This window comes from Drosophila rhopaloa, unplaced genomic scaffold, assembly GCF_018152115.1.
Source record: "Drosophila rhopaloa isolate 14029-0021.01 unplaced genomic scaffold, ASM1815211v1 contig_2, whole genome shotgun sequence".
Taxonomy (NCBI): Eukaryota; Metazoa; Arthropoda; class Insecta; order Diptera; family Drosophilidae; genus Drosophila; species Drosophila rhopaloa.
Genome location: NW_025335083.1, coordinates 14,738,154 through 14,754,176, shown reverse-complemented (window position 1 = coordinate 14,754,176; position 16,023 = coordinate 14,738,154). Strand labels below are relative to the sequence as shown.

Sequence of the window (16,023 nt, the reverse complement as noted above, 5' to 3'; positions counted from 1 at the left end):
TTTAATAATCTAGAGAGTCACTGGGTTTTTTTTTAAATCAGTTGCGATGCGAAGTCTCTTCTCGGGTTATAAGTTCACAAGAACCATGCTTTAAATAGCGGCTATCTCTCGAGAGAGGCCGCAGTTTCTTTTTCACAGCAAACAAGAATGCGTCGCCAGCACAGAATCCTTCCAATCCTGTTCCTTCTCCTGGCTATCTATCAGGTCCTGGGCCAGGATTGTTGGCCCTCAAGTGAAAAAAGGTGCGTGCCGCATCATAAGTGCCAGGTTGGAGTACAATTTCGAGCCTTTACTACTGGAAATAATGGGTGCCCTGCCCCGGAAACTTGCTGTCAAAATATACATATACTTGTAAGTGACTTTGTTTCGGTATGTGAAAGATAATACAAACTATCGGCTGCCTTTTTAGAATGACGTGTTGGATATAAACGTCGAAGAGACGGTTAATCCCGAATGCGGACGACCCAACATCAGAGGCGTATCCTTCGAAGTGCCGAACATGGATGGCTTTGCCCAGGAGTTCGAGTTTCCATGGATGGTGGCCTTGCTCGATACAAGAGGTAATTACTTGGGTGGTGGCGCCATTATCTCTCCCGAGCTGGTCATCACAGCCAAACACGTACTCGACAACCTAACCGAAGACCAGCTTATTGTTCGCGCTGGCGAATGGGACTTAAAAACCAACTCCGAGCAATTTCCACATGTTGATGCTGGAATCCGGTCGATCGTTCGTCATCCTGGCTTCAACAAAAACAACGGGGCCAATAACGTGGCTCTCTTGTTCCTTCGGACTCCGCTAAAATTTACCCAACACATTAAGCCAATCTGCCTGCCGCCGGATAATAGGAACTTCGATTACTCGCGCTGCATCTTCAGTGGCTGGGGTAAGAAGTCCTTTAACGACTACTCATACATGAACGTCTTGAAGAAGGTGGAGTTACCAATTGTCAGGAACAATGTGTGCGAGTATAAACTTCGTCAATTCTACGGAAACACATTCCAGCTCGACAACAGCCTCTTGTGCGCAGGCGGGGAGCTTGGAAAGGACTCTTGCAAGGGCGATGGTGGCTCTCCGCTGGCTTGTCCCCTGCGAGAAAATCCCCAAAGGTATGAGCTGGCCGGCATTGTAAACTTTGGCGTTGAGTGCGGAATGCAGGACGTCCCGGCGGTTTATACCAATGTGGAAAAATTTCGTAATTGGATTATCGATGAGACTAGCAAAAATGTTAAAGGGGACGAACCCGAACCAGAAAGTGAACCTGAAAACATACCACCACCTTTTCCTTCTACTAATTCAAACCGAAACAGACCTGTTCAAGCCACAGATTTTGGCTGGGTTGCAAATGAACAGCAAAATACACCACCACCTATTTATTCAGGGGTTCCTGCTTCTTCAAACACAAACAGATCTCCTGGTTTGGCTTTCCCGGGACAACCAACCTTAACGCAAAACCCGAGATATCCACCTAGTGTTCCCAACAGACCTCCTGTTCAAGTCGCAGATTTTGGCTGGGTTGCAAATGAACAGCAAAATACACCACCATCTATTTATTCAGGGGTTCCTGCTTCTTCAAACACAAACAGATCTCCTGGTTTGGCTTTCCCGGGACAACGAACCTCACCGCAATACCCGAGATATCCACCTAGTGTTCCCCACTCAACGAGACCTCCTGTTCAAGTCGCAGATTTTGGCTGGAATGCAGATGAACAGCAAAGTACTGAAAGGAACAGTAGACCCCCACCAAGGACCAGCACTCAGAAACCGAAATATGAGAACGGAAATGGCAACACCGATGACGATTTTTCAGCTGTATTTTCAACTGAGCGCAGCTTCGACTTAGAGTTAAATTGAATAAATAATAATAAATAATAATAAAGTTTCACCAGCATTCCATTCTTTTATTTGCAGCGGCCTACATTTAAGAAATGGTGCTATATTACACTAACATTAATCATTTCTTTCATTACTAATCATTTTGAACTCGTATTTCTCGATATCTTTTCTTCTTAGTTTTTATATCCTCGCAGAGGGTATTATAATTTTAATCAAAGTTTTCAACGCAGTGGTTGAGACATTTTCGACCCCAGAAAGTATATATATTCATGATCAGCATAACCTGAAGAGTCGGTCTCGCCAAGTTCGTCCGTCCGTCCGTTTCTACACAAACTAGTCCCTCTGTTTTCGAGTTATCTGCTTGAAACTTTATATGGCGATTATGAAGAGGGCATCTCCCCAGTACTGATAATATATACAGATATACATATATATATATATATATACATATATATGTGTTCAAAAATTGTTTGTATTATTTTGAATGCAATTTTTTAGATAAACGTTAAACTTTTATCAATTTATACACATATATATGTGTTCAAAAATTGTTTGTATTATTTTGAATGCTATTTTTTAGATAAACGTTAAACTCTTATCAATTTATGCTAGATTTTGTCTTCGATAGACCACTAACACTTTTCACCATTTAAAAATAAATAAATAAATAGGTTTGAATACTTACAAGGTTACAAACATTTATTCATATTTATTTTATATCCAAAAACAATTTTTCAAATAACAGTTACGGCCAGAAAAAAAGTTTTTAATTTTGTGTATAAATGCTTTTGACTAAACAAAAAGAAAATACAAATTATTTGTATTTGCAAGTTGTTCAGAAAGCATTTTTTTAATGAATCTTACTTTTTGTACTCTTTTTATACACGTTACTCGTAAACTACTAGTGATTTCGGATTTAGCATGATGTTTTTTTAAGGTTTTCTTACGCACCGCAAATCCTTGCATATCGACAGATAACGCTTTATCATTTATTTCATTTTTAATTGGTAAGCGATTCTCCTTAGTTTTTTTTTTGTGTTGATGAGTATAACTTATTTGGTTTAGAATTTATGTCGGCTACTATTGCTTGAATGTCTTAATCAACATTGTGTTATGTATGCTCTAAAAGATTTGCTGATATGAAGTGTTACCCCGCCAAATCGGATTGTGTTAGTAATTAATTTAACTAAATAGTATTAGTAAATTATATGCAAAATCAGATGTCAATAAGTCAACATTAATATTTTAGCTAGAGCAACGATTTTGTTTTATTGAGATGGCCTTTCATCTCAGATATTGTTGAAAAATTTTAAATCTTGATGGCTATCTTTTTCTGACATGGTTGAAAAATCGAAAACCAGCATACTGATAATTAAAACTCATATATAAACAAATATTATTGGCACATATTTTGCCCAAAGTTTCTAATATAACGGCACATTTCTTGATAAGCATCAACAGCCAGTTCAAATATGCTATGTATGTGCATTTGTATGGAAAAATCGGGATTTCGTAAACAACCAATATATTTGGCACGCTCACTTTTTGAAGCCCCATTAAAATCATATATGTATGCGTACAACGCATTTAATAATCTAGAGAGTCACTGGGTTTTTTTTTAATCAGTTGCGATGCGAAGTCTCTTCTCGGGTTATAAGTTCACAAGAACCATGCTTTAAATAGCGGCTATCTCTCGAGAGAGGCCGCAGTTTCTTTTTCACAGCAAACAAGAATGCGGCGTCTGCACAGAATCCTTCCAATCCTGTTCCTTCTCCTGGCCATCTATCAGGTCCTGGGCCAGGATTGTTGGCCCTCAAGTGAGAGAAGGTGCGTGCCGCATCATAAGTGCCAGGTTGGAGTACAATTTCGAGCCTTTACTACTGGAAATAATGGGTGCGCTGCCCCGGAATCTTGCTGTCAAAATATACATATACTTGTAAGTGACTTGTAAGTTATCTTTGTGTGAAAGATAATACAAACTATCGGCTGCCTTTTTAGAATGACGTGTTGGATATAAACGTCGAAGAGACGGTTAATCCCGAATGCGGACGACCCAACATCAGAGGCGTATCCTTCGAAGTGCCGAACATGGATGGCTTTGCCCAGGAGTTCGAGTTTCCATGGATGGTGGCCTTGCTCGATACAATAGGTAATTACTTGGGTGGTGGCGCCATTATCTCTCCCGAGGTGGTCATCACAGCCAAACACGTACTCGACAACCTAACCGAAGACCAGCTTATTGTCCGCGCTGGCGATTGGGACTTAAAAACCAACTCCGAGCAATTTCCACATGTTGATGCTAGAATCCGGTCGATCGTTCGTCATCCTGGCTTCGACAAAAGGAACGGGGCCAATAACGTGGCTCTCTTGTTCCTTCGGACTCCGCTAAAATTTACCCAACACATTAAGCCAATCTGCCTGCCGCCGGATAATAGGAACTTCGATTACTCGCGCTGTATCTTCAGTGGCTGGGGTAAGAAGTCCTTTGACGACTACTCATACATGAACGTCTTGAAGAAGGTGGACTTACCAATAGTCAAGAACAATGAGTGCGAGTATCAACTTCGTCGGTTCTACGGAAACGAATTCCAGCTCGACAACAGCCTCTTGTGCGCAGGCGGGGAGCGTGGAAAGGACTCTTGCAAGGGCGATGGTGGCTCTCCGCTGGCTTGTCCCCTGCGAGAAAATCCCCAAAGGTTTGAGCTGGCCGGCATTGTAAACTTTGGCGTTAAGTGCGGAATGCAGGACGTCCCGGCGGTTTATACCAATGTAGCAAAATTTCGAAAATGGATTGTCGATGAGACTTTCAATAATTCGAACGGTAACGAACCCGAACCAGTAACCGCACCTGAAAACACACCACCACCTTTTAATTTACACGCACATCAAGGGGTTCCTACTTTTTCAAGCCCAAACAGATCTCCTGGTTTGGATTTCCCGGGACAACGAACCTCACCGCAATACCCGAGATATCAACCTATTGTTCCCAACACAGCGAGACCTCCTGTTGAACCTGAAATCACACCACCACCTTTTTATTCACCCCCACATCAAGGGGTTCCTACTTTTTCAAGCCCAAACAAATCTCCTGGTTTGGCTTTCCCGGGACAACGAACCGAATGGCAAAACCCGCCATATCAACTTAGTGTTCCCAACCCAACGAGACCTCCTGTTAAAGTCTCAGATTTTGGCTGGAATGGATATGAACAGCAAAGTACTGAAAGGAACACTAGTCCCCCACCAAGGACCACCACTGGCAACACCGATGACGAATTTTCTGATATATTTAAAAAAAAATTCGACTTTACTTTGAACGAATAATAATAAAAAGCAAGCATTACAAGCATTCTATTCTTTCATTTGCAACGGCCTACATTTAAGAAACATTTACAATGACAGTAATAATTTTGAACTTTGCGCACAGATTTCTCAATATCTCTTCTTCTTAGTTTTTATACCCTTGCATAGGTTATTATAATTGCAATCAAAAGTTTATTATATATTATATACATATATATATATATATATATATTCTTTCAGCATCACCTGGAGAGTCGATCTAGCCATGTTCATCCGTCCGTCCGTCTCTACGCAAGCTAGTGCTTGAAACTAGCTATCTGCTTGAAACTTTTCAAAAAAGTTGTCTTTCTATTGCAGGTAGTATATATATAGGAACGAGCAGGATCGGGCGAATATATCATAAAGCTCACATCGGAAAAAAAAATAAAACAAGTATAACTTTGTTTTTTTAATTTTTTTTTTCTTTGGTAAATATTATGGAATTACGTTTTAATTAAATAAAATCCGGCATTTATAGCTCCCATAGGAAATTAAAAATATATTTTGTTTGCTGTTTTTGTATTTATCAAAATATTCGTTTGAGATATAGTAATTATTTACTATATTAGAATTACTCAAAATCGGACAACAAGATCAAATAAATGCAGCGCAAAATTGACTTAGGTTTATTGTTTTTCCGAACTAATTTTAATTTTACCGATCATCCACTGGGCATCATTAACCTATCCTGAACTTCATTGATACACAGGATATAGTGGAGAGCCGCAAAGGCAGACAGACCACAAGGACCGCAAAAAGGGGGCGGGGGGCGTGGCTGGCAGTTCGCTCTTTGCAGGAACGGAGATTCGTTTTCATGACGCACAAGCAGCCGTTGCGGGCGCCATCAAAAACTTGAGCGCACTTTAATTTTAATTTGCAGCCGACCTCCGCAAAACCACCACCCACTGATCAACCCAACACCAACTGCTCCACCACAATGAGACTGGCCCCATGGCAATTTATTGTTTTCCACTTTACGCCAGTGTCCCACTGGAGACGGTGTCCTGTCCGCGTGTTATTGTTTTGTTGTGTTTTTTAGTGCCGTCCTCAAATTTGCGAGTTCTCCACCCGCCACTTTTCCCTTGAGCTTTAAGAGATTGAGCCACTTGTCAATTGTAGGCACACCAGAAGAGCTGGGGATTTCATTCGAAGAAAAACCTAACGAAATTCTATGGTTTGTTTTCTTTTTATACCAAATCGAAACACAATTCTAAAAGTCGAATAAGAGTCTCTTAAAGAGCAGCGTATAAATAAAAATACGGGCACAACTGCTATAGTTATAAATTTAATAATAAAAGTAAATGAACATTTCGGTTTCAACTTAAAAAAAAATAAAGCCCTTAACTTTCTTTTTTTCTGTCAGTGTAAAAGGGCAGAAGTGGTTGTGAAGGGGGCGGGGAAAGAGTCAAAGATATTTTCTTACCATGACAGAGTTGCGCTTGAAATCCATAAAGTTCTTCACCTCGGCGGCCAATTCACGCAGCAGGATAATGCCATCCTTGCGTTTCACTTCGATGTCGTTGTCCTTGAAGCGCTGCAAATGAAAATCAAAATCATCAGATACACAATTCTCAGTACATTCCACAGTCATCAACTATAAAAGTGATGGGCGCCGGTTCGCGAATACAAAAAAAGGGTTAAGGGGCTGTAAAACTTTTGCGCGTTCTTATTGTCCCAAATAAAACGTTGATGTACTTTTAAAATGGCTTTCGGCGTTTCTATGGCAGCAGGCGAATCTTAAATTGATATTAAATTGATTTTAATGTATCTTATTAATTTAATTAGGTTTTCATTAACTGAAAGCGTTTGATTAAGTTAGGCATTTCCCTTTATGCTTATATTGAAATTTGGTCGGTTTTAATTAACTAAATCAGGCATATTGATAAAAAAATGAAGTATATTATTTTATAGCAATTTAAAATATACTTATTTGATTTGTGAGCATGTTTAATAGTAAGAAAGTATTGCGATTTATTTGATTTTAGGTTCCTAATTTTCTGTTTTGAAACCAAAATCTTTTAAGATGATATTGCTTGTGAGTATAGAAAGCTAGGATTAAAGAATTACAAATATTATGTATTTAGGAAGGCTCTCGCGACTGTGATAATTATGTCTAATTAAGATTCACATTCCATTACACTTATCCCCAAAGGAACTTCTGCTGAAGTAAGACACGCACACACTCTCGTTTGAGATTGAAGCAGACCAACGCATTTATTGCGACCTCCGCCTTTTGTCCTGATTTTCCCAACCAAAACACACACGCACACAAAAATAACCTATGCCAGTATAATGATTTTTCTATTGGACGTGTTGCCGTTTCTTTTAATGGAAAAATCTGATGAGCTTTCTTCTCTGTTTTTCCCCTGAAGAATTCCCATAATCATAATCAAAGGCTCTGCAAGCAAATGCATTTTATGACTTTTTCATGCATTTAAGTGCCACAAATTAGCAATTTAGAAATGGAGTTATTTAGGGGGCTGTAGGCACGCCCATTTCAAATTGTCACTTTTCAAACAAACTGTCAGTTAAATTATATTTTTGCTGCAACGTGGCGAGAAAGAGATGGAGAAAACAGCGTTCCTGTGAGTGTGTGTGTGTCGCTATACATGTCTCCAGCGAATTAATTAGAAAACTTTTCTTAACTGATTCAGTGCCAGCAGCAGCAGCAGTCGAGAAACTGCTTGGGCATAGAAGAAAATGCCTTGCTATGAATACATGTACCCAGAGAAAATTCCGTCTCTAAAAACAACTATTAATTATGAAAATTATTATGAAAAACCAAAACATTTTTCCCTTCCATGCTAATTTTTTAAAGATAAAATACCACTTGACAAAATGGTTGTGTCTTCTTTTCTTGTGATGGTAAACTCTTAGAACTGTTTATTAAAATAAACATAAATCATTTTATATTTATTTATGAGCTTCAATGAATTGCCTTGCTTGCTTTGAAGATCATTTATTCTTTTTTCGATTGACTTTTATAATAGTTCCAAGAAATCCATTAAAATTTGAAGATCAATTTTTATTTCGGGCAAGATTAAGTGCTTTATATTATCTGGGCAAAACCTGTATTTAAACAACAAAAATTAAAAGTTAATAATTTTCTGTAATTGTTTCCTAATTTTTGAACTGAGAGACGGACGGACGGACAACCGGACGAATAGAAGGACATGGCTAGATCAACCCGCCTATTGATGCTGATTAATTATAATACCCTCTGAAAGGGTATTCAAATTTGTTTTAAGTGTTAATACTTAACATTTTTCTCCATGTGCATTTGAATATGTATGGGTGTCTGAGAAGATAACCCACACACACGCGTTGCAAATATTTGTGGCCTGAGCCAACATCCAACCATGTTCCATTTGTGTGCTTGTGTGTGACCACAGAACTAAAACTGCAAGGAGAAGGCTCTTTGAGGCATTCATTAGTTAGCTAAAGAATATGTCACCCACACAAGTTAAGAAAAAAAAGAAAGTATTACTGTCACAAGGAGTTGCTCTCTGACTTTGTCTAGCAACTTGTAATGCCATTCTATCAGAGGATTCTAAGCGCCGAAAATATGGCTGCTGCACTTGACTCACAACCCCTTTCGGCATTAGAGGGTTACGGTGGTGGAATAGCTTTGTTTTCTATGTTTTCTGAGTTTTTATTAAAATAGCTTGTTAAAAGCAAAAGCTAAAAAGTATTTAACGCTTTCCAAACAGTTAGATTGAGCCAATTTCCAGCACTTTCATTTCCCGCAAGTACTTGGCCCACCAAAGTTTTCCCCCAAAAATGATTTATAGCTGTTGAAAAAACCATTAGCAAACTATTACCAAATCAAAAGCAATGGCTAAAAAAGGAGTAAAGCAAAGTAAAAATCGTGAACGCAAGGAAAATGGATTGAAAATTAAAAGAATGTCAAGCGAGCAGCCACAGCGTAAGAATAAGAATCAATGAAAAAAAATACTATATTCTTTATGTATATCTACGGGGGCTTGTAAGATATTAGCCACGGCTATAGGGACCCCGCCCACAAGAACCTTACCCAACTTTCATGCGATGGCAACATTTTATAAAGCAATTTCCACGCGAGCAACATCGAAATGCAATGCACGCCTGAAGGACGTGTGTGTGTGTGTGAGAGTGTCCTGCCGCGGTGGGGAGTTTCGGGGGTGGGTAGTTGGTGCAAAAACTATATACAATATGTATACAATATGGGCAGCACTCGAAGAGCGAGAACAGTAGCAGCAGCAGCAGTAGCAGCCATAGAAAGTTTTTCATTTTGCGGTTGACTCTGGAATTCGAAAATGTTGCGCAAGGAGGAGCCCTCTGGCGAACCTCGACCCACCCACAGACGGGTGCGTATGCAGCTGGTGCCGAACTTTATCTGGAGCAAGGACATCCGAGGGGCGGAGCTGCGAATAAGGAGCATTCCTGAGCTTTGGCTTCTGCTCCTGTTGAATTCCAGCTCAAGTTAAGCAGCTTACGCATGCAGTAGCAGATTCAACAGCAGCATCGGCTACCTGAACCCGCCCTCTAACAGAAAACCATTGCAAATTTATAAATTCTCTTGGCACTGAAACAAGCCACAATGCTTGATTTGATATCATTTTATTAACCCTCTTCAATTTTTCTTAAGTCTCCGACTTTTTAATCAGCAAACTAGTAGTAACAACTCAAATCAAACCGAGTAAAAAAAGTGTTTAGATATATTAATTTTGACAGTTTAATACGAACGCAATACGCTAATATTTCTATTTGTCCACGAATTTATTTTTAAAAAATTTATAAAACATATTATTTAATCGAATTAAAATTTTGTGCGAATAAAAAATGTATACAAGACATTTTGTGAGAGTCCAGCTTGCGTTAAAGATTATTTTGATGACTAGATGTCCTTTTAGAGCGTTTTTATAAATCAAGGTATTTTATTTTTTTTGTTGGCTTAAAAGAAGTTATTGCAAAAAATGAAAAGTTATAAATAAAAAAATGTTAAAAAGCTGTTCATTTTCGGTTAATTTAAGTTTTTAAAAAAAGCATAAAATTATTATTATTATTATATAAAATTGTAATAGAATTAAAGATTAAAAGAAGAAAAATTTATGAATATTACTCAATATGGACACTACGTCCGACATTTTATTTATTTAGATATCGAATTTATAATTTTTTGATAAAATAAAACTATTTTAAATTGGCTTTTCCCCAGTGCAATTGTTATGCTAAGTATATTGACTTTCGGGCTGGTTTCCTTCTGTCTGAGTTATTATTCGCTCAACTGCCGCGGTGGGCTCAGAAACCGGAGCAACTCTTTGGTTTGGTTTGGCATTTTGTGGCTTGGTCTGGAAGTGCGCTAATTAGATTTTAATGAAGATGTCGCTGTCACCCTTCTACTCTAGTTCTCAGCCCCCCAAACCAAACTTGAGCTCCCTTCCAGCGAAAAAGCGAGCAACAATGTCTCGCATCAACGCGCATGTTTCCCTGTTCATAGAAGCAGAGATTTTTTGCTAATTTCTTAGCAAACCCTATTTTTTTTATTTTTCCTTTCCCTTTGTGCAAAATGAAATTTTGTAGTTTTTGCTTTCTTTCTATGAAGCTTGTTGATTTTTTCCATCTTAATGGATTAGCTTCATTATTTTTTACGCGTGAGCTGCATTCAAGATTAAATTAGCATGCTTTTCTTGTTTAATACTTTGGTAAAAAGTTAGTTTGTTTCAGCAGCTATAATTGCCTTATAAATGACCTCCACCCTTAAGTGGGAAGATTGTTGCCAAGCTCCAAAAAAGAACAGTACTGTGAAAAACTCCTTTAAATCTTACCACAATTACTGCACTGATCACAAGGTGAAAAATAACAAAGCTCCTGGAAAATGACCAATCTTGAATGGTGTTTGCAGGGCAGCATTTAATTATTCCCTACTTAATTAAGCAAATAACCTTCTGGGCGTTGAGTCATGGCTACCTGGCATTTGCTACGTCCATTTAATGGACAAACCCTCGGGGATTTGATGAAATTAAATATTTAATTTGCTTTATACTTTCATTAAGGGCTAGTCCCGAGAAGTCTCCGTCCCACTTAACATTTGTTTGCCGGCAGCTGTATGTCATGCTCGCATTTTCGCCACCAAACGACAACGACAGACTTAAATATTTGCATAGACAAGTCCTGGCTGTACGCAGATGTACATTTGCGAATATATATACATATTTACACATATATATATATATGCATGGAGAGGATCAAGGACTGTGTGGGTATGCGGCCCGAATGCATTTTGAACCGCCCAAAAGCCAGTGGAGTAGCCCCATAAAGGAGTTGAGCTGCCCTCAGCCATATCGGGGGATTCCCCCGCCCCGCCTCCCATCAAGTGCGTCGCCGAGTCGTCGCCTTGATTTACGATTAGTCTCTTCGCAGTCCGCAACACTGCTCGCCACACACTTAGTTAGCCAAACACACAAAACCAACTCGATCTCTCTGGCCCACGCCCCCACGTTTTAGCCACAAGGCCCTTAACAAGGCCTTTGTATTTGTCACCGAGCCCGGGAAATGGTGCAGAATCGGCGCATGGGAGTTGCATGGTGATGTCCTGTTTTAAACCGCTGGAGTCGGCAACCACTTGCACAAAACAAATGACCAGCAATCTGCATTTTGGGAGGCGGCCCCTCCACTGGAAAAATTATAATTGCTTAGACACCGAACATAAGGCATTTAATTTTTTTCTTTAAATTCAATTGATGACTATGTAAAATATTCCTTACTTTCTTCAAGACGAAAATTTAATAAATGTTAATTTTTAAAAATTAACATTCAAATGTAGAACGTTCTTAAAGCCTCTTAATATATCTTAAGTTGTAAAAACCATGATGTGTTTATTTTGATACAAGCCGGATTTCATGTGATGCTGATGATTACAAAATTAAAATTTAATGTACCTTTATTAACCTTTAAATATATTAAATCAAAAAAATATTTAGTCTTTTGCTATTTGCCCCTGAACATTACCTCAACTTACAGAAGGTAAAAGTACCTTCAATGCAAGTAAAAGTACAGAATAAGCTGGCAAAGGCAGAAAACAATAATTTGCATGCCACTTACAGTGGGAGTCGACTAGGAAAATGACATAAGGGAGGGAAAATGGGAAACGCTCAAGAAGAGCAAAGCTTGGACGCTGAAGAAAAACGACGGCACGCGCCAGTTTTGTTTTCTTATATTTTTTCGCTGTTAAAAAGTTTTGTATTACGTGCAAAATGAGAGCACGCTTAAATTTATTTGCCAGCACAACGAAAATAGAGCGAGAAGGTAATTTTCACTTGAATTTGACCCATATTTCAGTGCAAGTGAGAGCCCAGATGTTAAACAAAATGATCATCAGCATCGTTAGCTGCAAATCATCATTTGACATAATGGCGGCACATACGCCAAGTGAGAGAGCTCCTGTCGTTTTGGCCATTTGTGCTGCCGTGTTGTCGATAAAGCCTTTCCGTCTTTGTTTCAGCTTGTATTATAGGGTAACCAGCTCTACTTCCACTTTCAGTGGAGATTAAATAGTTCCGTAACGATCAATTATACATACATATTAGCTCAAAAAATGGTTTATATTACAACCACAGTGATTAATCTTTGAACTCTATTGCTGAGTAATTAAAAAGGTAATTGCTTATTTTTTATTATTCCCATTTTCGCAATTGGATTTAGTCTTCGGATTTTAAAAGCTAGCAATCATTCCCTAGACAGATACAAGAAATAATTCTTGAGGCGTTCGTAGAATGCCGATAACCTTTACACCTTAAAAAGACAACACACTGTGTGACTTGGTGTTGCTAATAAAGAATAAACATATATACTCTGGACTCATACCTATTGTATAGATTCTATATAGTAAAATTCTCTGGAAAAAATCGCAGATAAGGCTAAGTAAATTGTGGGGAATTCTATAAATATAATTATTATTTTTTTTGATAATAGAAGGTTACTTGATTTGTTTATTTAAATAATCATATAATTATTCCCGGAATTGAGCTTGTTCTGGTTTCAAAGTAGTGAATAAGATCTATTTGATTGCCTAATAGACCTTATTTACTACTAAGATTTGAAGGCTTTTTTACTTAATAATTTTTAAAATGTACTATTTTGTAAGTTATGGTGATCATATTATTGTATCTAACATATTATTGATCACATATTAGAAAGTGTATTTAATTTTCGTCGTGTCCCTAGAGACACCGTACACGAGCTGTTGGTTGTATCTGTCCGAAGAACATATTTCATGGCTTAGGTAGATACTTTTTTAGCTAGTCAGCGTTAAACGCTTTCAAGAAGCATACGGAAAATAAAATAAATGAATATGCGCCACGCACAGGCATTCCGCACACACACTCTCTCTCACAGGACCCCATCCTTATCCTTCTCTCTTTCTGCTCCTCATTCGTAGCAGCCATTTTGTCTTCGGGTTGTTGTTGTCCTCGGCGTTCCTGTTGTCCTGCGACGCCTTTCGCATAACTGAACGTGTGCGCTGCATTTGTTTTACATTTTATTATGCTACTTTAAAATGCCAAACGGAAAAAGCAGCTACCCAAAATAGAAAAAAAAGCGGCAACAGCAAAACAACAGGAGAAATATATGCGAGCCAGGCAAAGCTGGCGGGCGAACCACACCCACAATATTGTCCGCTTTCCTTTTTAATTTTCTGTTTTTCCCCCTTTTATTATATTGCAAAACATTTTTTGAAGGACAACAAGAACAAAAAAAATGTGTCAGCAATATAACAAAAAGAAAATGACGTAGGGGACTTCAAGTTATGTTGTTCATTTTTTTCATTTAAATGTAAACATTTAAATGTGACTTAAACACATATAGTTAATTGATTTTACCAAATTAAACATTTAGTTATTGAAAATATTCGAACGATGTTTTTTTTTAAAGTATAAATATTTTCAAAAAATTATGAAAATAATATTATTATTAAAAAATTTGTGTGCAATATTATTATTTTTTTTAATTATTTGCATTCCATAATTATATACAATAAAAATTAAATTGCTACTTAAATTTTAAATTTTGTTTCTAAAACAAAAAGTAAACGATGTGAAACGCTATTGTCGAGTGTCTCGACAATAAAGTACCCGTTACTCGTCTAAGCAATTTCTTAATAAATATTCTCATGTCGCCAAACAACCGATGTTTAGGTTGTGCTGCCTTGGCATACCTAAAATCATCATGTTAAGTCCCAAATCTCTGTCTTTTAGACAGACAGATCGACTCGGCTATTGATCCTGTTCAACTTTTCAACAAATACAATATACCCTTATACTTTTCGAGTAACAGGTATAATAAAACATAATATTAATAAACATGGACTGATAACGTTTTGTTTAATAAAATATGTCTAGAATACATGTTCAATTTGATTAAAAAACTCGGTGAAGAAACATGTCTAAGGTCTGGACATTGCTGATTTTACTTTCCGGCTTTATTATTTTCAGCGCCGCTGAAAACGTTCCAGACGATCAAAAAAATGAGGAGGTAAGTGTCAATGATATAAATATTACCCTAAAAAATGTACTTTTTTATGTCTCATTTGGTGTGGATGTATAGTTATTTTAAACTAGTCTACTTTATTCTCGGCATTAAGCCGATGCGTCGAAGTATTATAAATTTCTCTGTATCTAATTTTTTTATCTGGTAAGTTCAATGCTTACATAAAACCCATAAAATATGCAACACTATTTATAAATACCACAAAAAATAGAAAATAGTGTAGCATCCTAAAGTCCGACTTTTTGAGGAAATTAATAAATCTATATAACTTTTTTTTTTACCAAAATAAAATCATAAATTTTTTATTATATTTTTGTTGCAATCACTCAATTATATTTATCAATTTTAGGAAACTGAATATATATCAGAAGAGCCAAAGTGCGGTCAAGCTAGTCCAAAGGCTTTTCATTTAAATCTAAATATAACTGGCAATCAAGCAAGACCTGGAGAATTTCCTTGGACAATCGCCCTGATCTATAATCTGAGCTTTATTGGTGTTGGCTCGCTCATTGCACCAGATGTCGTCCTTACTGCAGCTCATCGGCTAGTTAATATAACAACAGAGGATTTTAAAGTCAGCGCAGGAGAATGGGAATATGGAAATTCCTTTAAAGACTACCCATATGAAGAGGCAAATGTGTTGAAAATTGTGAGGCACGAGTCATTTGATTATAAACATGGACTTAATAACTTGGCTCTTCTGTTCCTGGACACCACATACTCACTAACTTATCGGATTAATACCATATGTCTGCCCGCCGAGAAGAGGTCGTTGAATTCTAAACGTTGTATGGTGGCTGGCTGGGGTAAAAATGGATTTAGAGATGAGAATTTCGCTACTGTGCTGAAGAAAATAGAGTTGCCTATCGTGCCAAGGGACATTTGCCAGAATCAGCTGCGAAAAACCAGGCTGGGCACAGACTTCCAACTGGGTTTCGGGTTGATTTGTGCCGGCGGCGAGGAGGGCAAGGATGCCTGCACCGGCGATGGCGGTGGCGCACTTTTCTGCCCAATGGACGAGGATCCCGAACGGTTCGAGCAGATTGGCATTGTCAACTGGGGCGTTGGATGTAAACAAAAGGACGTTCCCGGCACCTATACAGACGTGGCCGAATTTAAGCACTGGATTGACCAGAAGATTGAAGAAAATAACTATTTACCCGATGAAAATTAATTTTAAAATAAATAATTCTCTATTTTTTTTATTTTCTGAACTTAAAATGTGATTTAATTGTGAAAGAGTTACGGCTAGATTCTTTATCAATTTTTTGTTTTTTGTTTTTACTTGATTCCACTGAGAAACATTTATTATACATACCATTATT

General features: G+C 37.8%; 4 protein-coding genes across 5 annotated transcripts in view; 3 read left to right on the top strand and 1 right to left on the bottom strand.

Annotated features, from left to right (window-relative positions):
• Positions 1–16,023, bottom strand: part of LOC108044035 (voltage-dependent calcium channel subunit alpha-2/delta-3) — a 48,370-nt gene that overhangs the window by 19,017 nt on the left and 13,330 nt on the right. For both annotated transcript variants that reach the window (XM_017122887.2, XM_017122888.2), the window contains exon 4: positions 6,597–6,707. In XM_017122887.2, coding sequence (XP_016978376.1) covers positions 6,597–6,707 — 111 coding nt within the window. The remainder of the gene's footprint in view (positions 1–6,596; positions 6,708–16,023) is intronic.
• On the top strand, positions 127–1,889 carry LOC108044037 (transmembrane protease serine 9-like). Its single transcript, XM_017122889.2, has 2 exons — positions 127–351; positions 410–1,889. Exons 1-2 carry the CDS (start codon positions 148–150, stop codon positions 1,850–1,852), a joined length of 1,647 nt encoding a protein of 548 aa, XP_016978378.2. The 5' UTR covers positions 127–147; the 3' UTR covers positions 1,853–1,889.
• Positions 3,537–5,180, top strand: LOC108037325 (transmembrane protease serine 9-like). The gene is made up of 2 exons (XM_017113868.2): positions 3,537–3,770; positions 3,833–5,180. The coding sequence occupies exons 1-2, from the start codon at positions 3,567–3,569 to the stop codon at positions 5,153–5,155; spliced, it is 1,527 nt and encodes a 508-aa protein (XP_016969357.2). The 5' UTR covers positions 3,537–3,566; the 3' UTR covers positions 5,156–5,180.
• LOC108044032 (phenoloxidase-activating factor 2) lies at positions 14,591–15,872 on the top strand. Its single transcript, XM_017122884.2, has 2 exons — positions 14,591–14,683; positions 15,048–15,872. The coding sequence occupies exons 1-2, from the start codon at positions 14,591–14,593 to the stop codon at positions 15,870–15,872; spliced, it is 918 nt and encodes a 305-aa protein (XP_016978373.2).

Coding starts and splice junctions, on each gene's coding strand:
- LOC108044037 (XM_017122889.2), top strand. CDS start 148: ATGCGTCGCCAGCACAGAATCCTTCCAATCCTGTTCCTTCTCCTGGCT. Junction 352..409: donor GTCAAAATATACATATACTT/GTAAGTGACTTT, acceptor CTGCCTTTTTAG/AATGACGTGTTGGATATAAA.
- LOC108037325 (XM_017113868.2), top strand. CDS start 3,567: ATGCGGCGTCTGCACAGAATCCTTCCAATCCTGTTCCTTCTCCTGGCC. Junction 3,771..3,832: donor GTCAAAATATACATATACTT/GTAAGTGACTTG, acceptor CTGCCTTTTTAG/AATGACGTGTTGGATATAAA.
- LOC108044032 (XM_017122884.2), top strand. CDS start 14,591: ATGTCTAAGGTCTGGACATTGCTGATTTTACTTTCCGGCTTTATTATT. Junction 14,684..15,047: donor ACGATCAAAAAAATGAGGAG/GTAAGTGTCAAT, acceptor TATCAATTTTAG/GAAACTGAATATATATCAGA.